Here is a 16,988-nt window from a genome sequence, read left to right on the forward strand (position 1 = left end):
AAAAAAAATATTGAAAAAAGTTCCTTGGATGTGAAAAAGTAAGGGAAGAAGGGACGGAAAGCAGGAGAGAAGACAGAATAAATTAAGAGGGGAACAACAGAAAAGCAGAGAGCACTGAGAAATAGAATGTGAGTAGGTTGTGCCATATTTTCTGTATAAATTAGATAAATCTATAAATTAGATTTGATTCTGACAGTGCTGCATTGTATTTGTTTGCTTGTACCAGTAGCTACTGCCAATCACTGTATGTGCATAGGGTGCCAGTATCCAATGTCTTTCACTGTATAACATGCTGGTGGTATCCACTGCTTCTCTCTATGTCCTCTTCTTGGGGTGTTGATATCAACTGCTTCCATAATAAATTAACATTGATATTATGGGAAATATTAGAGGGGCTGTTGTACACCTTGTAGTGTGGGCTTGTGGGGTGCTGCTTGGGCCTCCGAGAAAATTGGTCTATTTTAAATCTCAGACAACACATGGCCAATGTCCACTGCTTTTTCCATTATATAATATACAGTACAATTCCAATGCGTCTAACTATAATGTGATGGGGTGCAGCACCCACTACCCTCAGTTGTATAATACCATGCCATTACCCATTTCTCTAATGGTATACAGTATTGTGCTAGAGATAAGACTAAACTAATAAAACTGCACAACTAAACTCATTTAGGCTAATTTACATAGGACTTCATGCTTCAAAGTCCCATCGATTTATACTTTTCAGCTCTCCGCATTAGAAATGAGCTTTAAAGGAGAAGGAAAGGTCTTTTTCCTTGGGGGTGCCAAAAGTTAGGCACCCCCAAGTGATCACATGTACTAAACTGAAAACCTGCTCCGGCCCGGGATTCTTCCAGCGAGCAGCACGGAGTGACCGTCTTTCAGTTTATTCTTTTTTCTCAAGGCTGTGCATGCGCATTAGAGCGAAAAGCTGGACTTTAACGGAAAAGTTGGCTTTTTTATTCTACTGCGCATGCGTCTGCCCCAGGAAACTTGAAGAAAGAAGAAGCTGGAAAACGATCGCTCTGTGGTGCTCACTGGAAGAATCCCGGCGGGTGCAGTTTTCTCCTAATAGGAGCACCAGCCCGGGGTGTCAGGTAAGTACATGCAATCGCTTGGGGCTGCCTAACTTTTGGCACCCCCATGTAAAAAGACCTTTTCTTCTCCTTTAAGTCAGCCTGTGTGTTCAGTCTCCCCAAAAAAAGAATCAGCCTCCGCCCAATATATATATATATTACAAAGTCTAGTAACCTATAATATAACAAAAGCACATGTTTGCTTTCAAGCTGGTAATTAGTAAATGGCAAGGTTGTTATGTGTTACAAACAGCAAAATATAAGATTGTGTGTGTACATGGGTGGGGTCTGATGTTGGAGATCCCCTTCCATATTTATACATGCAGAATGTAACATTATTGTTTTTCTATTTGTAGAAATCCATCATAGAAAATGATGGCCTCGTGGGAGGTACAAGAAGGTAAGTTTCCTCTGACCAACAACCCTGGGTATCGATACCATCGATACCGGTAACACATCCCCGTGGCAGTTACACTGTCCGTCTGTAGGATTATTAGGAAAGGGAAATAAGAGAGGCCTGAGGCACAACAGAATAAAATACATTAATAAAGCATGTAAAATTAGCAGCAAACACTGAACATATAAACAGTTACAGGTATATAGGATCTGTTATCCAGAAACCCGTTGTTACAGAAAGATCACAGTTACGGGATGGCCATCTCCCATAGATTCCATTTTAATCAAATAATTCTGATTTCTCTGTAATAATAAATCAGTACCTTGTACTTGGTCCCAACTAAGATATAATAAATCCTTATTGGAAGCAAAACCAGCCTATTGACGTTCATGTTTAAAAAACATTTTTTTACTAAACTCCGGTCGGGCTTTTTGGGTTGAGTTTTTTTTTTTAACTCAAATTTTTCAAAATGTATTAAAGCCTGAGGCAGCAAAAGCCTAAATCTGAAAATCCTCCATCTCAGACCTGCCGAGGTTGTGTATAAGGTCCCCATCCTATTTTGAAGTTTCTGTGGTCTGTGCTGGAATTAGCCCGAAAATTTGACCTTTTCAGGCAAAAATCGGAAAAATTCGGAGTTTTCGGGAAAAACTAGTGATTTGGGTAAAAACTCTGAAAAAATCATACAATTTGGGTTTTCACTTGATTTTATCGAGTTTTTACCAGAACCGATTAAATCAAGTTTTTTTTTTACTGATAAATAAATCAGGTATTCAATTTTTGTTGTGGTTTTTTTATTTAAAAAATTAGATACATTCAGATTTTAGTAAATAACCCTCAGAAGGTATGGAGATCCAAATTACATTAAGAACCCTTATCTGAAAACCCCAGGTCCTGACCATTCTGGATAAAAGGTGCCATACCTGTATTCATGTCCTTACATATATAAACTCAGCTCTGCTGTGCTCTAGAAATGTTCTATCTGTGGCCCAATTTTAACCCTGCCCAGGCCAGGCCTGGACTGACAATATGTGGGTTGTGGCAAATGCCAGAGGGGCTGCTGTAAGGTTCCATAGACTGTCACTATATATTAGGGCTGGTGGAGGACTATTTGGGCCTCTGTGTACTTGGAATTCCAGGGTCTAGTTTGACTCCCAGTCCAGACCTGCCCGAGGCCATTGTCTTTAAAGGAGCAGAAACTGAGAAATAATACAATAAATATAGACATCCAAGCCTCTAAGCATTGCTATCTGCCCTTTTCTTTGCTTTTATATGCTTGTCCATAAAATCAAATCATGGGCAGGTCACAAAGGGTCTCTTAGTTAGAGGGTATGGCTCATATTGAAAAATAAGAGTACAGTCCCCCAAGTTTTTGTACTTTACAACCTGCCCTGAACATGAATGGACAATGGAGCATTTACAGATCTTTATTTGTAGGGTTTAGACAAATAAAGCTCTGTAAATGTTCCATTGGTTACATATGCAAACCCAAATATAAAATGCATAACGAATGAAAATGTAATTCTAAGCAACTTTCCAACAAAATGATTTCAAATATGGATATGTCAATTAATTGCAATTTATAAGGTAGGTAATGCATATAGAATTAAAATTTGCTAAATTTAACTCCTAAACTGTATTGTTCAAGGAATGTAGCGTCAGTCATCCCTCCCTCCGAGTCAGCTAAACTATTCAGAACTCACCAATACATTGCCACAAATAAGAACCAATTGGGTGCCTTAGTTTATTAAATCTGGTGCAAATGTTGTGCCTTTATTTTACCCAATTTTGTTATATTCGAAGCCCATTTATTTCTCTATTTCTCTAAAACCACGAATGCCATGAAAGTTATTAAAAGACCTGATTTATAAAATTCACGAACAAAAATAGCCCCTGAGAGATCCGAGAAAAATCAGGATATCAGCACGTTCATTTGAAACGAACCTCTAAAGCAAAAGACAAATCTTTGCAAGAAAAGAAGGGCAACTTCCATTGACTTTGACTGCTTTTACTTGGCACACCTTTGTATTTGTGGAGTGTATTCATTTTACACATGGATTTTGTTTGTGCTAAAAAGCCCGAATCAGAGAAAATAAAATTCCCAGAACATTCTTAAATCAGTCTCTTAGGGGCTGATCATTAAGGGTCGAATATCGAGGGTTAATTAACCCTCGATATTCGACTAGGAATTGAAATCCTTCGACTTCGAATATCGAAGTCGAAGGATTTAGCGCAAATACTGCGATCGTACGATCGAAGGATTATTCCTTCGATCAAACGATAAAATCCTTCGAATCGAACAAAAAAACGTAGGAAAGCCTATGGGGACCTTCCCCATAGGCTAACATTGACTTCGGTAGCTTTTAGCTGCCGAACTAGGGGGTCGAAGTTTTTTTTTAAAGAGACAGTACTTCGACTATCGAATGGTCGAATAGTCAAATGATTTTTAGTTTGAATCCTTCGATTCGAAGTCGTAGTCGAAGGTCGAAGTAGCCCATTCGATGGTCGAAGTAGCCCAAAAAATACTTCGAAATTCGAAGTTTTTTTACTTCGAATCCTTCACTCGAATTTAGTGAATCGGCCCCTAAGTGTCCCTTTAAGCCTATAGTATGGTACCATTTTTGTGAATGGAATGTATATATTGGCATATCCAAAACCTATATATGACCATTATATTACTATTCTTCTATCACTTATCTTCCAAAGGATTAAATAATTCTCTAGGAAAACTCTTACCAATACTGAAGGAACTGAGTCACAGCTTTGGAATGACGGAGGCTTCCCTGTATCACCGATTCAACATGCCCATACCCGAAGGTACAGTTATTATATTGTTGCTTGAACAAAGATACACCAGATACATAAGGTATATAAATGGGTATAAAGCCTGTGCAGGGAACTTGGATTAAGGGACATATAGTGGATTGTTTTGCAGAATCCTGGTTTATCACTTATAAATATCCTATTTGATCAAACAGATTTCACTGCTTCTAGCTCTTTACAAGCAAAGCTAATGGGAAACTGGGAGGGAGATTTAAACATTTTTAATTAGATTTTTATGGGGTTATTTATCAAAATCCGAAAATATCTCATTATTTTCTGAAAGCTACTCCGATCAAATCTGCATGGGGTTTCCCCTCTTATTTATACAATTTTTTCGGAAACAATTTTGTGTGCAGTCAAAAACGGACTTTTGAATTGTGCGAATTTTTTGGATTTGATTCCCATAAATTATAAAAGGGTTATTTATTATGCTCCGAAAATCTGAAATTCTAATGATTTGTGGTTTTCAGAATTTATCGGAGTTTATTAAAGCCTGATGGTATTAAAAGTCAAACTCAGAAAATCCAGCATCTGAAAGCTCTCGAGGTCCTGTATAAGTCAATAGGGAAGGTCCCAGTGTCTGCACTGCTGTCCGTACTGATATCCAATAATTTTGGGGATTTTGGACGAAAAAGTCTTAAAACTAAGAAAATTCACAGTATTTGTAGAAAAGTATGAAAAATTCATACTTTTCAGGCAAAGCTCCGAAGTTATCGGATTTTTGCACAACCCAATTTTTTCAGACTTTTTTAATGATAAATAAGGCCCATTTGGGCAGTCGGAGTTGATTGGATTTTTATGTTAGAAATACTTAACCCCCAAAAATCTTCAGATTATTGCATGAAACCCAGCGCAGATCCGTATATCTTCAGGACTTCTCCCATTGACTTCTGCATGAACTCGGCAGGCATGATTTGGAGTAGTTTTTTATAATGGACTTTTAACATCCACAGGTTTTAATAAATTCAGAAAAATTTGAGTTTTTTTCCACTAAAAATTCGGATTTTAAATTTAAAAAAAACTTGAATTTTTCGAGTTTTTTGCATTCAAATTTAATAAATAAAACCGTTAACGCCATTGGGTTCAATTCTGCTTATTTAAAAAAACAAAAAAAAACCCCAAAAAACTCAAATTATAAAATGACTCGAATGTTGATAATACACCTCCCATGGGTTTCAACAGAAGCTTGCCAGGTTTTAGCTGACCCATTTTTTCATTATAATTCTCTAGATTTTTTTCATGAAAAACTCAAAGTACATTCATGATTGTTTGAATCCATTTTTTTCGAAGTGCGGAAATTTGGAATTTTATTAAATTTAGATATTTTTTGTGTGATATATTTGCCAGCCACTAGGGTAGAGCCAGCTAGTAATATATCTGCTCAGCTCAGACCAAAATGAATGGAACTGACTTGGTTCAACTAAAATCTTTAGACTAAGGAGGTGAGAGAATAAGCTGTATATTTGCAAGCAATATTGTAGGGTTCTTCTTAGCCAAAGTTACATATATACATATAGTACCGGTATTGGATCCATAATCCGGAAATCTGTTATCCAGAAAGCACCATCTCCCATAGACTCTATTTTATCCAAACAATCCAGATTCTTAACAATGATTCCCTTTTTCTCTGTAATAATAAAACAGTAGCTTGTACTTGATCTCAACTAAGATATAATTAAACCTTATTGGAGACAAAACAATCTTACTGGGTGGTTTGTTTATGTTCACATGATTTTCTTTAGTACACGTAAAGTATGGAGATCCAAATTACAGAAAGATCCCTTATCCAGAAAACCCCAGGTCCTGAGCATTCTGGATAACAGGTCCCATATGTGTAGTTTTAACATTCTAACTTCTTCTATAGCAGTGGCACCAGAACTTAACCTGGAACTAAGGTCGGTTGAGGATTTATGTCAGTTCATCCAAACATTTGAAGAAAAGGTGAATCATTTCCATTCTGTTATTGAAGGTAAGAATATTGAGCTTTAGGTGTAATAAGTTTTGGCAACACTTTCCAGCTGGAGGCCCCCATGGGCTGGAAGTGGTTCTACAAGACATTTTTGTGTGTTTTATTTTCAAACCAATGGGGATTAGGAAACATTCAGGCTCCCAGATGATAAATATAGTAGTTTTAATGTTCTGATTTTTTTCTATAGAAAATACAACAGAATGTAATCCTGACATCATGCCCTCATTCCAAAGAAATGATGGTAAGAAAAATCACCTCCTATCTGTTAGTGGAGGAAATATAATGAAATATTTAGCATTCCTGTAAAAAACGCATAATATTTGGGATATAAATGAAAACAAAATATATACAGATACCAGATATCCTGGGTTAATTCCAACCAGGACATTGTCTGCAAGGAGTATGTATGTTTCTCCTGTGCTTGCGTGGACTTTCTCCAACGTTGGTTATTTGGCTCCTGATAAAGTCGACTATGTGATAGGGACCTTTGACTGTAGGCATGTGTAAATGATGTATAATCTCAGAAAAAAAGTGCTGCAGAATATGTTGGCTCCATATATAAAAATGTAGAAAGAATTCATGTGTTTAGACCAGGCTTGGGCCAAGCCAGGGGTAGGTGCTTAGTGCCCCCATTTTGTTGCCCCCTAGGCATGTGCCTCTTCTGCCGACCCCTAGTTCTGGCCCTGGTTTAGACTGAAGGTAGGACTTGTCCCTGATCATATTCAGTAAACCAGCGATCCCCAACCGGTAGCTCGTGAGCAACATGTTGCTCTCCAAACCCTTGGATGTTGCTCTCAGGGTCCTCAAAGCAGGTGCTAATTTTTGAATTCCAAGCGTGAAAGCAAGTTTTAATTGAATAAAAACTAAGTATAGTGCCAAGTAGAGCCTCCTGTAGGCTGCCAGTCCACATAGGGGCTACCAAATAGCCAATCACAGCCCTTATTTGGCATTCCAAGGTACTTTTTCATGTTTGTGTTGCTCCCCAACTATTTTTATATTTGAATGTGGCTTACGGGTAAAAAAGGTGGGGGGCCCCTGCAGTAAACAGACAAACAGTTTAAAATCCAGTGGCTTTTGTTCTCAGTAAATATTAGCCCATGTTCTCCAGAAGTCAGCCATAAGAATCAGTAGGGCCTTAATAGCATTATTATTACTTGATATGCTTCAGAAAGCCAAATTATCCTGCACATGGGAATTTAGTTCCATTAAAGATAATCACCCAGAGGTATCTCTATTGCATAGGTGCCACAGCCTTATATTTTACTCCAGTTCAACCCTGAAAGCATAACTATGTATATCCCTGTATATGATCCAATTACATTTGCACTGTTTTATGTTCTTATACACTGGTTGTTCATGATTATATCACAATGGTAAGAGAAACAAGGTGCTCCAGAATTTAATATAGATAGCTCACCAGATATCTGATGTGGTCCAGGTGCATCAGCCCCAGACCCCCAGCTTTAAGGAGCGGCAAATCAGGATATACAACAAAAAGAAATGGGCTGTCCGGCATTCAAAGGGATCCACAGGACCAAAATCGTTTAGTTAAAAAATGTCTTTATTAGTCTATACTTGCATCTCCATCCGCCCAACGCATTTCGTACCCACAAGGGCACTTATTTATGGACTATGATGTCACCCGCAGGAAATGAACATTTGTACAAAAAACAACCAATCAAAAAATAATTTGAAAAAAAATTGGAAAGTATTTTAGACAACTCTAAAATACTTTCCAAAAGAGAAGTCTTTTGGATTTTCAATCTCAAAACCAGGATACCTTTTGGCATGAATTCAGAATTCAATGTTTCATGCTATTATTAAATAATATGATGTCTAAACGTTCTACAAGTTCATGTCCACACCTTGTTCATTTAAATTATATTTATTGTATAAGTTCATTGTATATTTTGTACATGTTAATGTAGTTCTTTCAAGACATATATGCAATGCTGTCCCTTTAAGAACTGTTTTTTTCTTTTTTCTCCTATTTTTTTCTAATTATTTTTTGAATGGTTGTTTTTTTTATATAAATGCTAATTTCCTGCAGGTGACATCATAGCCCATGATTAAGTTCCCTTGTGGGTACGAAACGCGTAGGGGGGATGGAGATGCAAGTATACATTTTTTAACTTTGACTAATAAAGACATTTTTTAGCTAAAATATTTTGGTCCTGTGGATCCCTTTGAGTGCCGGACAAGCCCTGCTCTTTTTGTCGTATATCCTGTTCATGATTATACACACAAAGAACAAATGTTTTGTCATTAAGAGGCTCTTATAATTTGCCTTATCTTCCTTGTCATTCTTGAATTGGTGTAGCTAGCTAAAAACATCCAGAAACTGAAGGCAAAAGGAATAGCAGCTATAAGATATCATGGCACATGGGATTTATTCTCAGCTGCCAAACATGGAAACTGCCTATGTGCCATGAGCCTAAGTATGCACATAAGTTCTTGAAGAGTTAAAGGGCGTAACAGAATCTCAGGTCCGAAAATTGGAGCGTTCAACACTTAAAAATGGTTCATCTGGGTTATGGGAAATTGTATAAAAGTCTTTGTGCGTGGGCTGTCAGACCTATTGCCCGAAATGTACCCAACTAGACGTAAACTTATTTCACTACTTATGGGACTGTCCAAAAGTGTACAAGGTGTGGTTATCCTTGGAAAAGTTTTTGTCTCTAAAACTAAAGCTTAAAATTAAACTAAGCATAAAATCTGCACTATTACATCTGGACTCTCTAAGACCAGCTCTGAAGAGGCAGCCTAATACCCAGAAGGATTTATTGTCAAACTTAATCAACATTGGCTTTCTGAGTCCAATCCTTCAATGACATCCGATCTCTTCTAAACCAACTTTGTGGTCAAGAAGCAATAAGGATAAAATCAGCAGAACCACACCTTAAAAGATCATTTACTGAATTGTGGTCAATATTCTGGGATCAAATTGACACTAGCGCCAAATCACATACTTTGGACTTGCTACAATATTAAGAGAGTGCAGAGACTAAGTGCAACTAAATTGGTTAGAGGGAGGGAAGACTTAAATTATGAGGGTAGACTGTCAAGGTTGGGGTTGTTTTCTCTGGAAAAAAGGCGCTTGTGAGGGGACACGATTACACTTTACAAGTACATTAGAGGACATTATAGACAAATAGCAGGGGACCTTTTTACCCATAAAGTGGATCACTGTACCAGAGGCCTCCCCTTTAGACTAGAAGAAAAGAACTTTCATTTGAAGCAACGTAGGGGGTTCTTCACAGTCAGGACAGTGAGGTTGTGGAATGCACTGCCGGGTGATGTTGTGATGCTGATTCTGTTAATGCCTTTAAGAATGGCTTGGATGATTTTTTGGACAGACATAATATCAAAGGCTATTGTGATACTAAGCTCTATAGTTAGTATAGGTATGGGTATATAGAATTTAATTAAAAGTAGGGAGGGGTGTATGTATGGATGCTGGGTTTTCATTTGGAGGGGTTGAACTTGATGGACTTTGTCTTTTTTCAACCCAATTTAACTAACTATGTAACTATGTAACTATGTAAGATAATCCAAAAAGGTTCAATGAAAATGTGTTACTTTAAGGTTTAGTAGTTTAGTAGTTTGGTTGTATGATTGGTGTAACTCATGTGTATTAATCTCTTGAACAATCAAGATGGCTCCACCTACAGTTTTATAACTGAATGAGCTACACTGTTTAGCATTTATCTTTTGTCAAAGTTTCTGCTTGTTTAACTTGGAAAAATAATAAAAGTAATTTAAAGCAGAATCTCAGCATGGGTGTTTTCCTGCATTGAGCACCATTTGGAAAGGGCTTCCTAGAGATGAGCGCCTCTCAATGCCATGGAATAAAATATAATACATTTACAATTTGATCTTTGCAATAGCTGCACCACTTTACACAATCGATTATCAATATGAAATGCATTGCAGACATAGGAGATCTCTATGTACTGCAGATGACATACCTTATATTTTGTATTTGATATTCCAGATTCTCCACTCATGCTCAGAACCAACAACAGTTTTGACAACAACATTTGTCGTACAAGATGTGCAACAGACTCAGACTGTAAGTTGTTGGTGTAGCAAGATTGACTGGGATACTGGGATGTGGCTTTAAAGAGTGGCACTTGCCTAACTCTCATAAGGCCGTGTCATTAGACCAAAGTTTCCCAAACTGTTGGAATGCCCCCCCTCCATAGAGAAACTAAATTTCAGAGAATTTAAAACAGGTTTGATGGAATTTGTGAATGTAGATGTCTATTTTCAGCCCTAGATGGTGGTGAGACAATCCCAAACAGTGTCCTTTCTTCTGATTTCCTTACCTAGAGTTCTTCTAATATTCAACCCTTCCTCCTGGACCAAAATGCAAGCCTTCAAAATCTCACAAGATCCTTCCAAACGTAGTTATAATAGACTTCCAGCAAACTGCATTGTTAAAGGCCACACAGAAGATCTATACTGTCTAACAGGGGCGTAACTACCGGGGGAGCAGGGGGTGCGATTGGGCCAGGGCCCGGACCCCCTCAGGGCCCCCTGGCAGCTTGCGCCCCAAATTCTGGCCAGTCCCGGGCGTACGGAGGGGGCGGGGGATGGCGGTTGTGCGTCCCGGGCCCACCCCCTCTAGTTACGTCGCTGCTCTGCCCTTTGCTGCCTCAGCGTATCTCTCCCTCTTCCTTGACCCCTCCATCTCCGTTGTCGATCTGTCTGCGTCTCTCTCCTCCCTGTTCCGCTCCCCCCTCTTTCTCCAGTCACGCTCCTTCTGTCCCTCCCACACCCTGTCATTCTTCAGTCTCGCTCTGTCTGCCCCTCCCACCTACATCTCTCTCCAGTCTTGTGCCCTCATTCTCCAATCTGTTTCAATCCTCTCCATTCATCTCAGGTGTTGCTCACCCCCTGCATCTTCCATCCTCCCTGTATTTCAAGGCCGGAACTAGGGGTAGGCAGAGTAGGCACGTGCCTTGGGTGCAAAGCTGGGGGGGCGCCAGGCACGCGCCTTCTCTGCTTCTCCTACCACCTAGTCTGGTCCCTGCTTGCAGATGTATCCGGCGTGTGTGTGTACTTTTTAGCATATGTACACTGCTCCTTACGACTTTTTATTTTTGCGCATAAGTGTGTTTGATTTTTGCGCATGCGTGTATTCAGTTTTTTCTCGCATGCGCACATTCGGTATTTCCGCGGATGCGCATATTCGGTCTTTCCACGCAAGCGTGTCTGTGGGCGCAAAGCCTGGCAAGGCAGCCTAGGGTGCCTGCCCGGGTTGGCCCGGCGCTGGTGTCTTCTTTCCCTCTATGCCACAACCTGCAGCAAAACAACATGCTCAAGAGTTATGTAAATATAAAGGTAAGTGTGGCATTGGGTACAATAATATAAAGCAAAGGCAAAGAACTTCTTACTGCGAATTATAATGAGTAATGCACCCCCTACTGAAATTTATTAAGATATTGTAAGTCACCTCTGAGTTGCGTGACCTGTATAAAAGCACTCGGCCTGCGGCCTCGTGTTTTTATATGGTCGCGTAACTCCTCGGTGACTTCTAATATCTATACAAATTACAGTATGGGCATTATCCACTACATATATATATATTTGATACTATATATCTCAGCCTGCAGCCTTGTGCCTTTATATGGTCACAGAACTCCTCAGTGACTCCTAATATCCTTATAATTTACAGCAGGGGGTACATTATCCCTTATAATACATGAGTGATACTCAGAGTTCCCTGTATAACTCAGCCTGCAGCCTTGTGCCTTTATATGGGGACAGAACCCTACAGTGACTTCTAATATCCTTATCATTTACAGTAGGGGGCACAGTATCCCGTATATCATTATAATACAAATCATTATAATACAATGAAACCTAAACTTTACATGTCCTTTTTACATGTAACTTTTAGTATGTTATATAATGGCAAATTCTAAGAAACTTTTCAATGGGTTTTCATTATTTATTTTTATTGTTTTTGAATTATTTTCCTTCCTCTTCTACATCTCTCCAGCTTTTAAATGGGAGTTGACCCCATCTAAAAACAAATACTACTTTTTAAAGACTCATTTGTGTATTTAGACCCTCTTCTATTCATATTTAAGCCTCTTATTCAAATCAGTGCATGGTTGCTAGGGGAATTTGGACCTTAGCAACCAGACTGCTGAAATTGCAAACTGGAGAGCTGCTGAATAAAAAGCTAAATAACTCAAAAACTAACAAATAAAATAAAATGAAAACCAATTGCAAATTGTCTCAGAATATCCCTCTCTACATCATACTGTTACTCATAGGTGAACAATCCCTTTAGGGGGGCCCAGTTGTAAATTTCTGTAACGGGGCCCTTAGGGGTCTAGTTACGCCACTACTGTCTAAACTTTATGTACCCTATTTATAGAACATCAGGATTGTCCCATGTCACTTTATATCCTCATGGAATATTTAAACAGAACCCCCAATGACGGTGGCATCATAAGCAAAAACACAATGTGCTGATCACTTAAAAGTAACCTCTATGACGTAGAGGGTCAAAAATTGAGTAATAAAATGTAGCAATAACAATACATTTGTAGCCTTACAGTGCATTTATTTTTAGATGGGGTCAGTGACCCCCATTTGAAAGCTGGGAAGAGTCAGACAAAATTATTCAAAAACTATAAAATATAAAAAAAACAGGACCAATTGAAAAGTTGCTCAGCATTCCCTGTTCTATAACATCCTAAAAGTTAGCTTAAAAGTGAACCACCCCTTTAAAAAATGTCCAGTTGGATGTCACAGCAGCCCATTACAGCCTGTACCTGACTGAGCATGTGCAGTGCCGCTGACACCAGACTAAAAGCAAATCAGAAAAGCTCTAGAGTTATAGGGGCAATTTCAGACACATGGGACTGCTGTTCCTATGGGGTTGCTCAATAAGGCATGTGCATAAGGGGTAGTAAGTATCATGTATATGAATATGTATTATGATTCTCTGTTACAATTATGTTTATTATACTTTGAATCCTAGCTTCTCTGAACATTGCAAGAATGAAGAAAAATGGTCAATACTATTGCCAGGTTTGCTGGGCCAAAGAACACATTCCACAACAATGTATGTAATTGTTTTTGACTCCTTTTACTGATATCTTGTGTGTTCGTATGTTTTGTGGGTAACATTATTTATATCTACTAACCTTACAATAACACTGCAGGTTATTGCAATTGTGGTGGTTGGGGCTAAATGGTTTTAGTTCCTGCCATTGCAACTTAACTGCACAACGGTGGTGAGAGGTAAAAGTGGTGGGATTACTCTGTGTAGGCCAAGAGGCCTATTTACTAATTTTCAAGGTTGAGGGGAAAATACTTTTTTGACGAACGCTAGCTTATTTAAAAAAAAAAAAAAAAAGGCAAATGTTTTTTTCGCAGAAAAAAAAAGTTGCATGCCAGTGAGAATCACATTGTCCCGTTTTCAATAAAGCTAAATAACTCAAATGTTTTAGTTCACTTTGAAAATAAATAAATAAAGTTGCTAGAGACAATTCCCATTGAATTCCCATTAATATTGAACCTCGCCATCTTTTTATTCTGGCAATTTATTGCGGGTTTTCTAACTACAGACTATTCAAGGTTCAGGAGAATGTAGTCGAGTATATTTGTGTCCTCGTTTTTTCGGTTGGGTTTTTCCTGGAATTGGGTTCCAACTCCTTGGATGTTGCTTCCAGTGGCCTCAAAGCAGGTGCTTATTTGTGAATTCCAGGCTTGGAGGCAAGTTTTGGTTGTATAAAAACCAGGTGCACTGCCAAACAGAGCCTCCTGTAGGCTGCCAGTCCACATAGGGGCTACCAAATAACCAATCACAGCCCTAATTTGGCACCCAGGAACCTTTTCCATGCTTGTGTTGCTCCCCAACGTGGGTAAAAGTAAAAGTTGGGGACCCTTGTTCTAAAGTCTGATTATGTACCTACCCCATTTCATTTATATTAATATTATTTTGTTCTTAATTGATTTCCAGCTCCTGAAAACACTGCCATGCAAGCAAGTGAGTATTGTCTTTGATTCTAAGTTACAGAAAATACTCCTTAGATATAAATAAAGCATAGGAGCCAGAGTCTACTTACCTGCATGATATATGACCCCTACGACCACTTCTTTAGGTCATGTTGTTAACTGCTATGATACAATGTACAACAACTGTGTCCATCGTTCTAGGACTGAAAGTGAGTGAAATCTACGACATCATAAAGGTGATCCCAAAGGAGGCGACCGTGCACGTTGGACGTCTCTTAAAGCTCACCGATGATCAAGTTGAAAAATGCATAAAAGAAGCAAAAGGCGACGAAGTGGAGAAACTGTACAAAATTATAAGAGCGCGGGAAAATAACGGAAATCCCACAAAGCAGAAAATAGTTGGCGAGATTGAAGAAGCGTTGATGAGGCTGGACCACGAGACCAGTTTAATTAAATTAAGGCAGATATGTTGCAACAATTGCAGACGAATAACAAGTAAGTTGTCTGCTGATTAGTGGAACTAGTTTGATACACAGTTATTTTTATTGCAGAGACACACACTCAGATTCGGAGAGATTAGTCACCCAGCGACAAGTTGTCTTATGCGAAAACTCTGGGCGAATTCAGAAATGAATCCCGCCAACGATTTACATCCTAGTTTGGGGAAATTAGTCACCACGAAGAAGAGGAGATTTGTTACTGGGCGACTAATCTCCCTGAATCTGAGCGTGTGTCTCTGCCCTTAGGGTATGAAGTTTCTTTAAGGGGGTCATTCACTATCTGAACAGTAGGGTCCCCAGAATTCCTGATAACAGATCCCATAGCCATATTTATATCTATCACCAGCAGTATAAGTACCAAAACATAATCTCTATGATATTATAGCAGTAACTCTATTTCATTTGCACCACAGGCTAGACCACGGAACTCAATCTGTTTTGGAGAAGAGAGAATTTTTCTCCTCTTCCCACTCTTCAAGAAACATGAAAAGTTATAAAGTCAGTCTACAAAGCCACAATATGTGCAGCATTTGCAACAGGTTGGTATGTGGTCCAAGAGCACCTTGGATGTAATAGCAAAGCATTGCTTGACGTGGCTCCCTAAATAACTACTGTAAATGAAGAAGATGAAATAAAAACTGCTTTACAATGAAAGAACAGCACGGATATGAAAGATGAGTCTTGTTCTCCCTACTATACACATGAACTGATGGATTAAACAGATATTGGGCCATGAAAAGTCATGGACAAGATTCAATTTGAGATGCAATTCAATTTAGAGAAACTTATCTTGAGATTTATCACATGAAAACTCCATTGAAGTCTATGGGGAAAACTGGAACTGAATTTGGAGGAAAGTTTTTTTTCTCCTAGAATTGAATTTCATCCATTACTCTTCACGTGATAAACCAGGAGATAACTTTTACTCACTGAATTGAATCTGGCCCATTGTGTATAAGGCGACCCTCCTATGTAGGCACTAGTGGGCACATCATAGAGAATCATAATGGTTGGTCTGTCTGACAATTCTGCACATGTTTCTATAGGACTCTTAGCTACAAGGATGTTACATTTCTGCAGCCATAAAATATCCCACTACCAGAAAGTGGCTTGTGAGCAACGCATGGAATAGGAAATATTAATTGTTATTGTCGGGGATCAAGGTAGACTGTCCTCTCTGACCCAACAATAAATGAACATGTGCTGTATCCAGTCTCAGTTTGGTCACCCGACAACACCTTTTTAAGCCTCAACTTCTTGTATACATATGAGATTGAAGTAAGGATGTTAGCCTCTGGACACATTAGATGCTTTGTAAGGATACTGTGAAATGTAGTCACTTGTATGTGTATATATACATATATATATATATATATACATATATATATATATATATATATAATATATATATATATATATATATAGGGAATAAAGTACCCCCTTTTGTAAAATATAAGGATTTTATAAGTTACTGAGGAGTTTCATGACTTTTTCATGTTTTTATACAGGGCATGAAACTCCGAGGTTACTTCTAATATCCTTATATTTTATAACAGGGGGTACTTTATTTATTATAATACACAAGTTTTAGTGAGTCATGTGACAGAAATGACATCACTACTCACCGTTTATAACTGATGACATCAGAACTCACCGTTTATAAGGATATAATTTAAAAGATATTCATGGCTTTTGTGTATTATATATATATATAAAGATTTATTCTCCTTGACACTGCTTGGCTCCACTCTTTTCCCAGCTACATTCAGAATCTCTGCTTGCCTTTGTGATTGCTCTAAGATCAGCAGCCGCACAGTGGAGAGCTTTTAAGGATAATTTGAGGTGACTTAAATGTTTCTTTAGGGTCTTGCTGAGGGTACTCCCCCAAATTAGTATTTCCAACCGCATTGTAATAAAACTTGCAAAGTTTACACCAAGGGGCCCATTCACTAAGCTCGAGTGAAGGAATAGAGGAAAAAAAATTTGATTTTCAAATGTTTTTTTTTTCTACTTCGACCATCGAATTGGCTACTTCGACCTTCGACTACGACCTTTGACTTCGAATCGAATGATTCGAACTAAAAATCGTTCGAATATTCGACCATTCGATAATCAAAGTACTGTCTCTTTAAAAATTTCTGCGACCCCCTAGTTCGCCACCTAAAACCTACCAAGGCCAATGTTAGCCTATGGGGAAGGTCCCCATAGGCTTGCTAACAATTTTCTGATTGAAGGATAATCCT

At 38.5% G+C, this 16,988-nt stretch overlaps 1 protein-coding gene across 1 annotated transcript; it reads left to right on the forward strand.

Annotated features, from left to right (window-relative positions):
• The first annotated feature begins 1,454 nt into the window (after window positions 1–1,454).
• LOC121400525 lies at window positions 1,455–16,057 on the forward strand. Its single transcript, XM_041583781.1, has 9 exons — window positions 1,455–1,479; window positions 4,180–4,290; window positions 6,161–6,265; window positions 6,453–6,506; window positions 10,260–10,337; window positions 13,266–13,349; window positions 14,250–14,276; window positions 14,447–14,740; window positions 15,159–16,057. Exons 1-9 carry the CDS (start codon window positions 1,455–1,457, stop codon window positions 15,161–15,163), a joined length of 783 nt encoding a protein of 260 aa, XP_041439715.1. The 3' UTR covers window positions 15,164–16,057.
• Window positions 16,058–16,988: the final 931 nt, after the last annotated feature.

Source organism: Xenopus laevis, chromosome 1L, assembly GCF_017654675.1.
Source record: "Xenopus laevis strain J_2021 chromosome 1L, Xenopus_laevis_v10.1, whole genome shotgun sequence".
NCBI lineage: Eukaryota > Metazoa > Chordata > Amphibia > Anura > Pipidae > Xenopus > Xenopus laevis.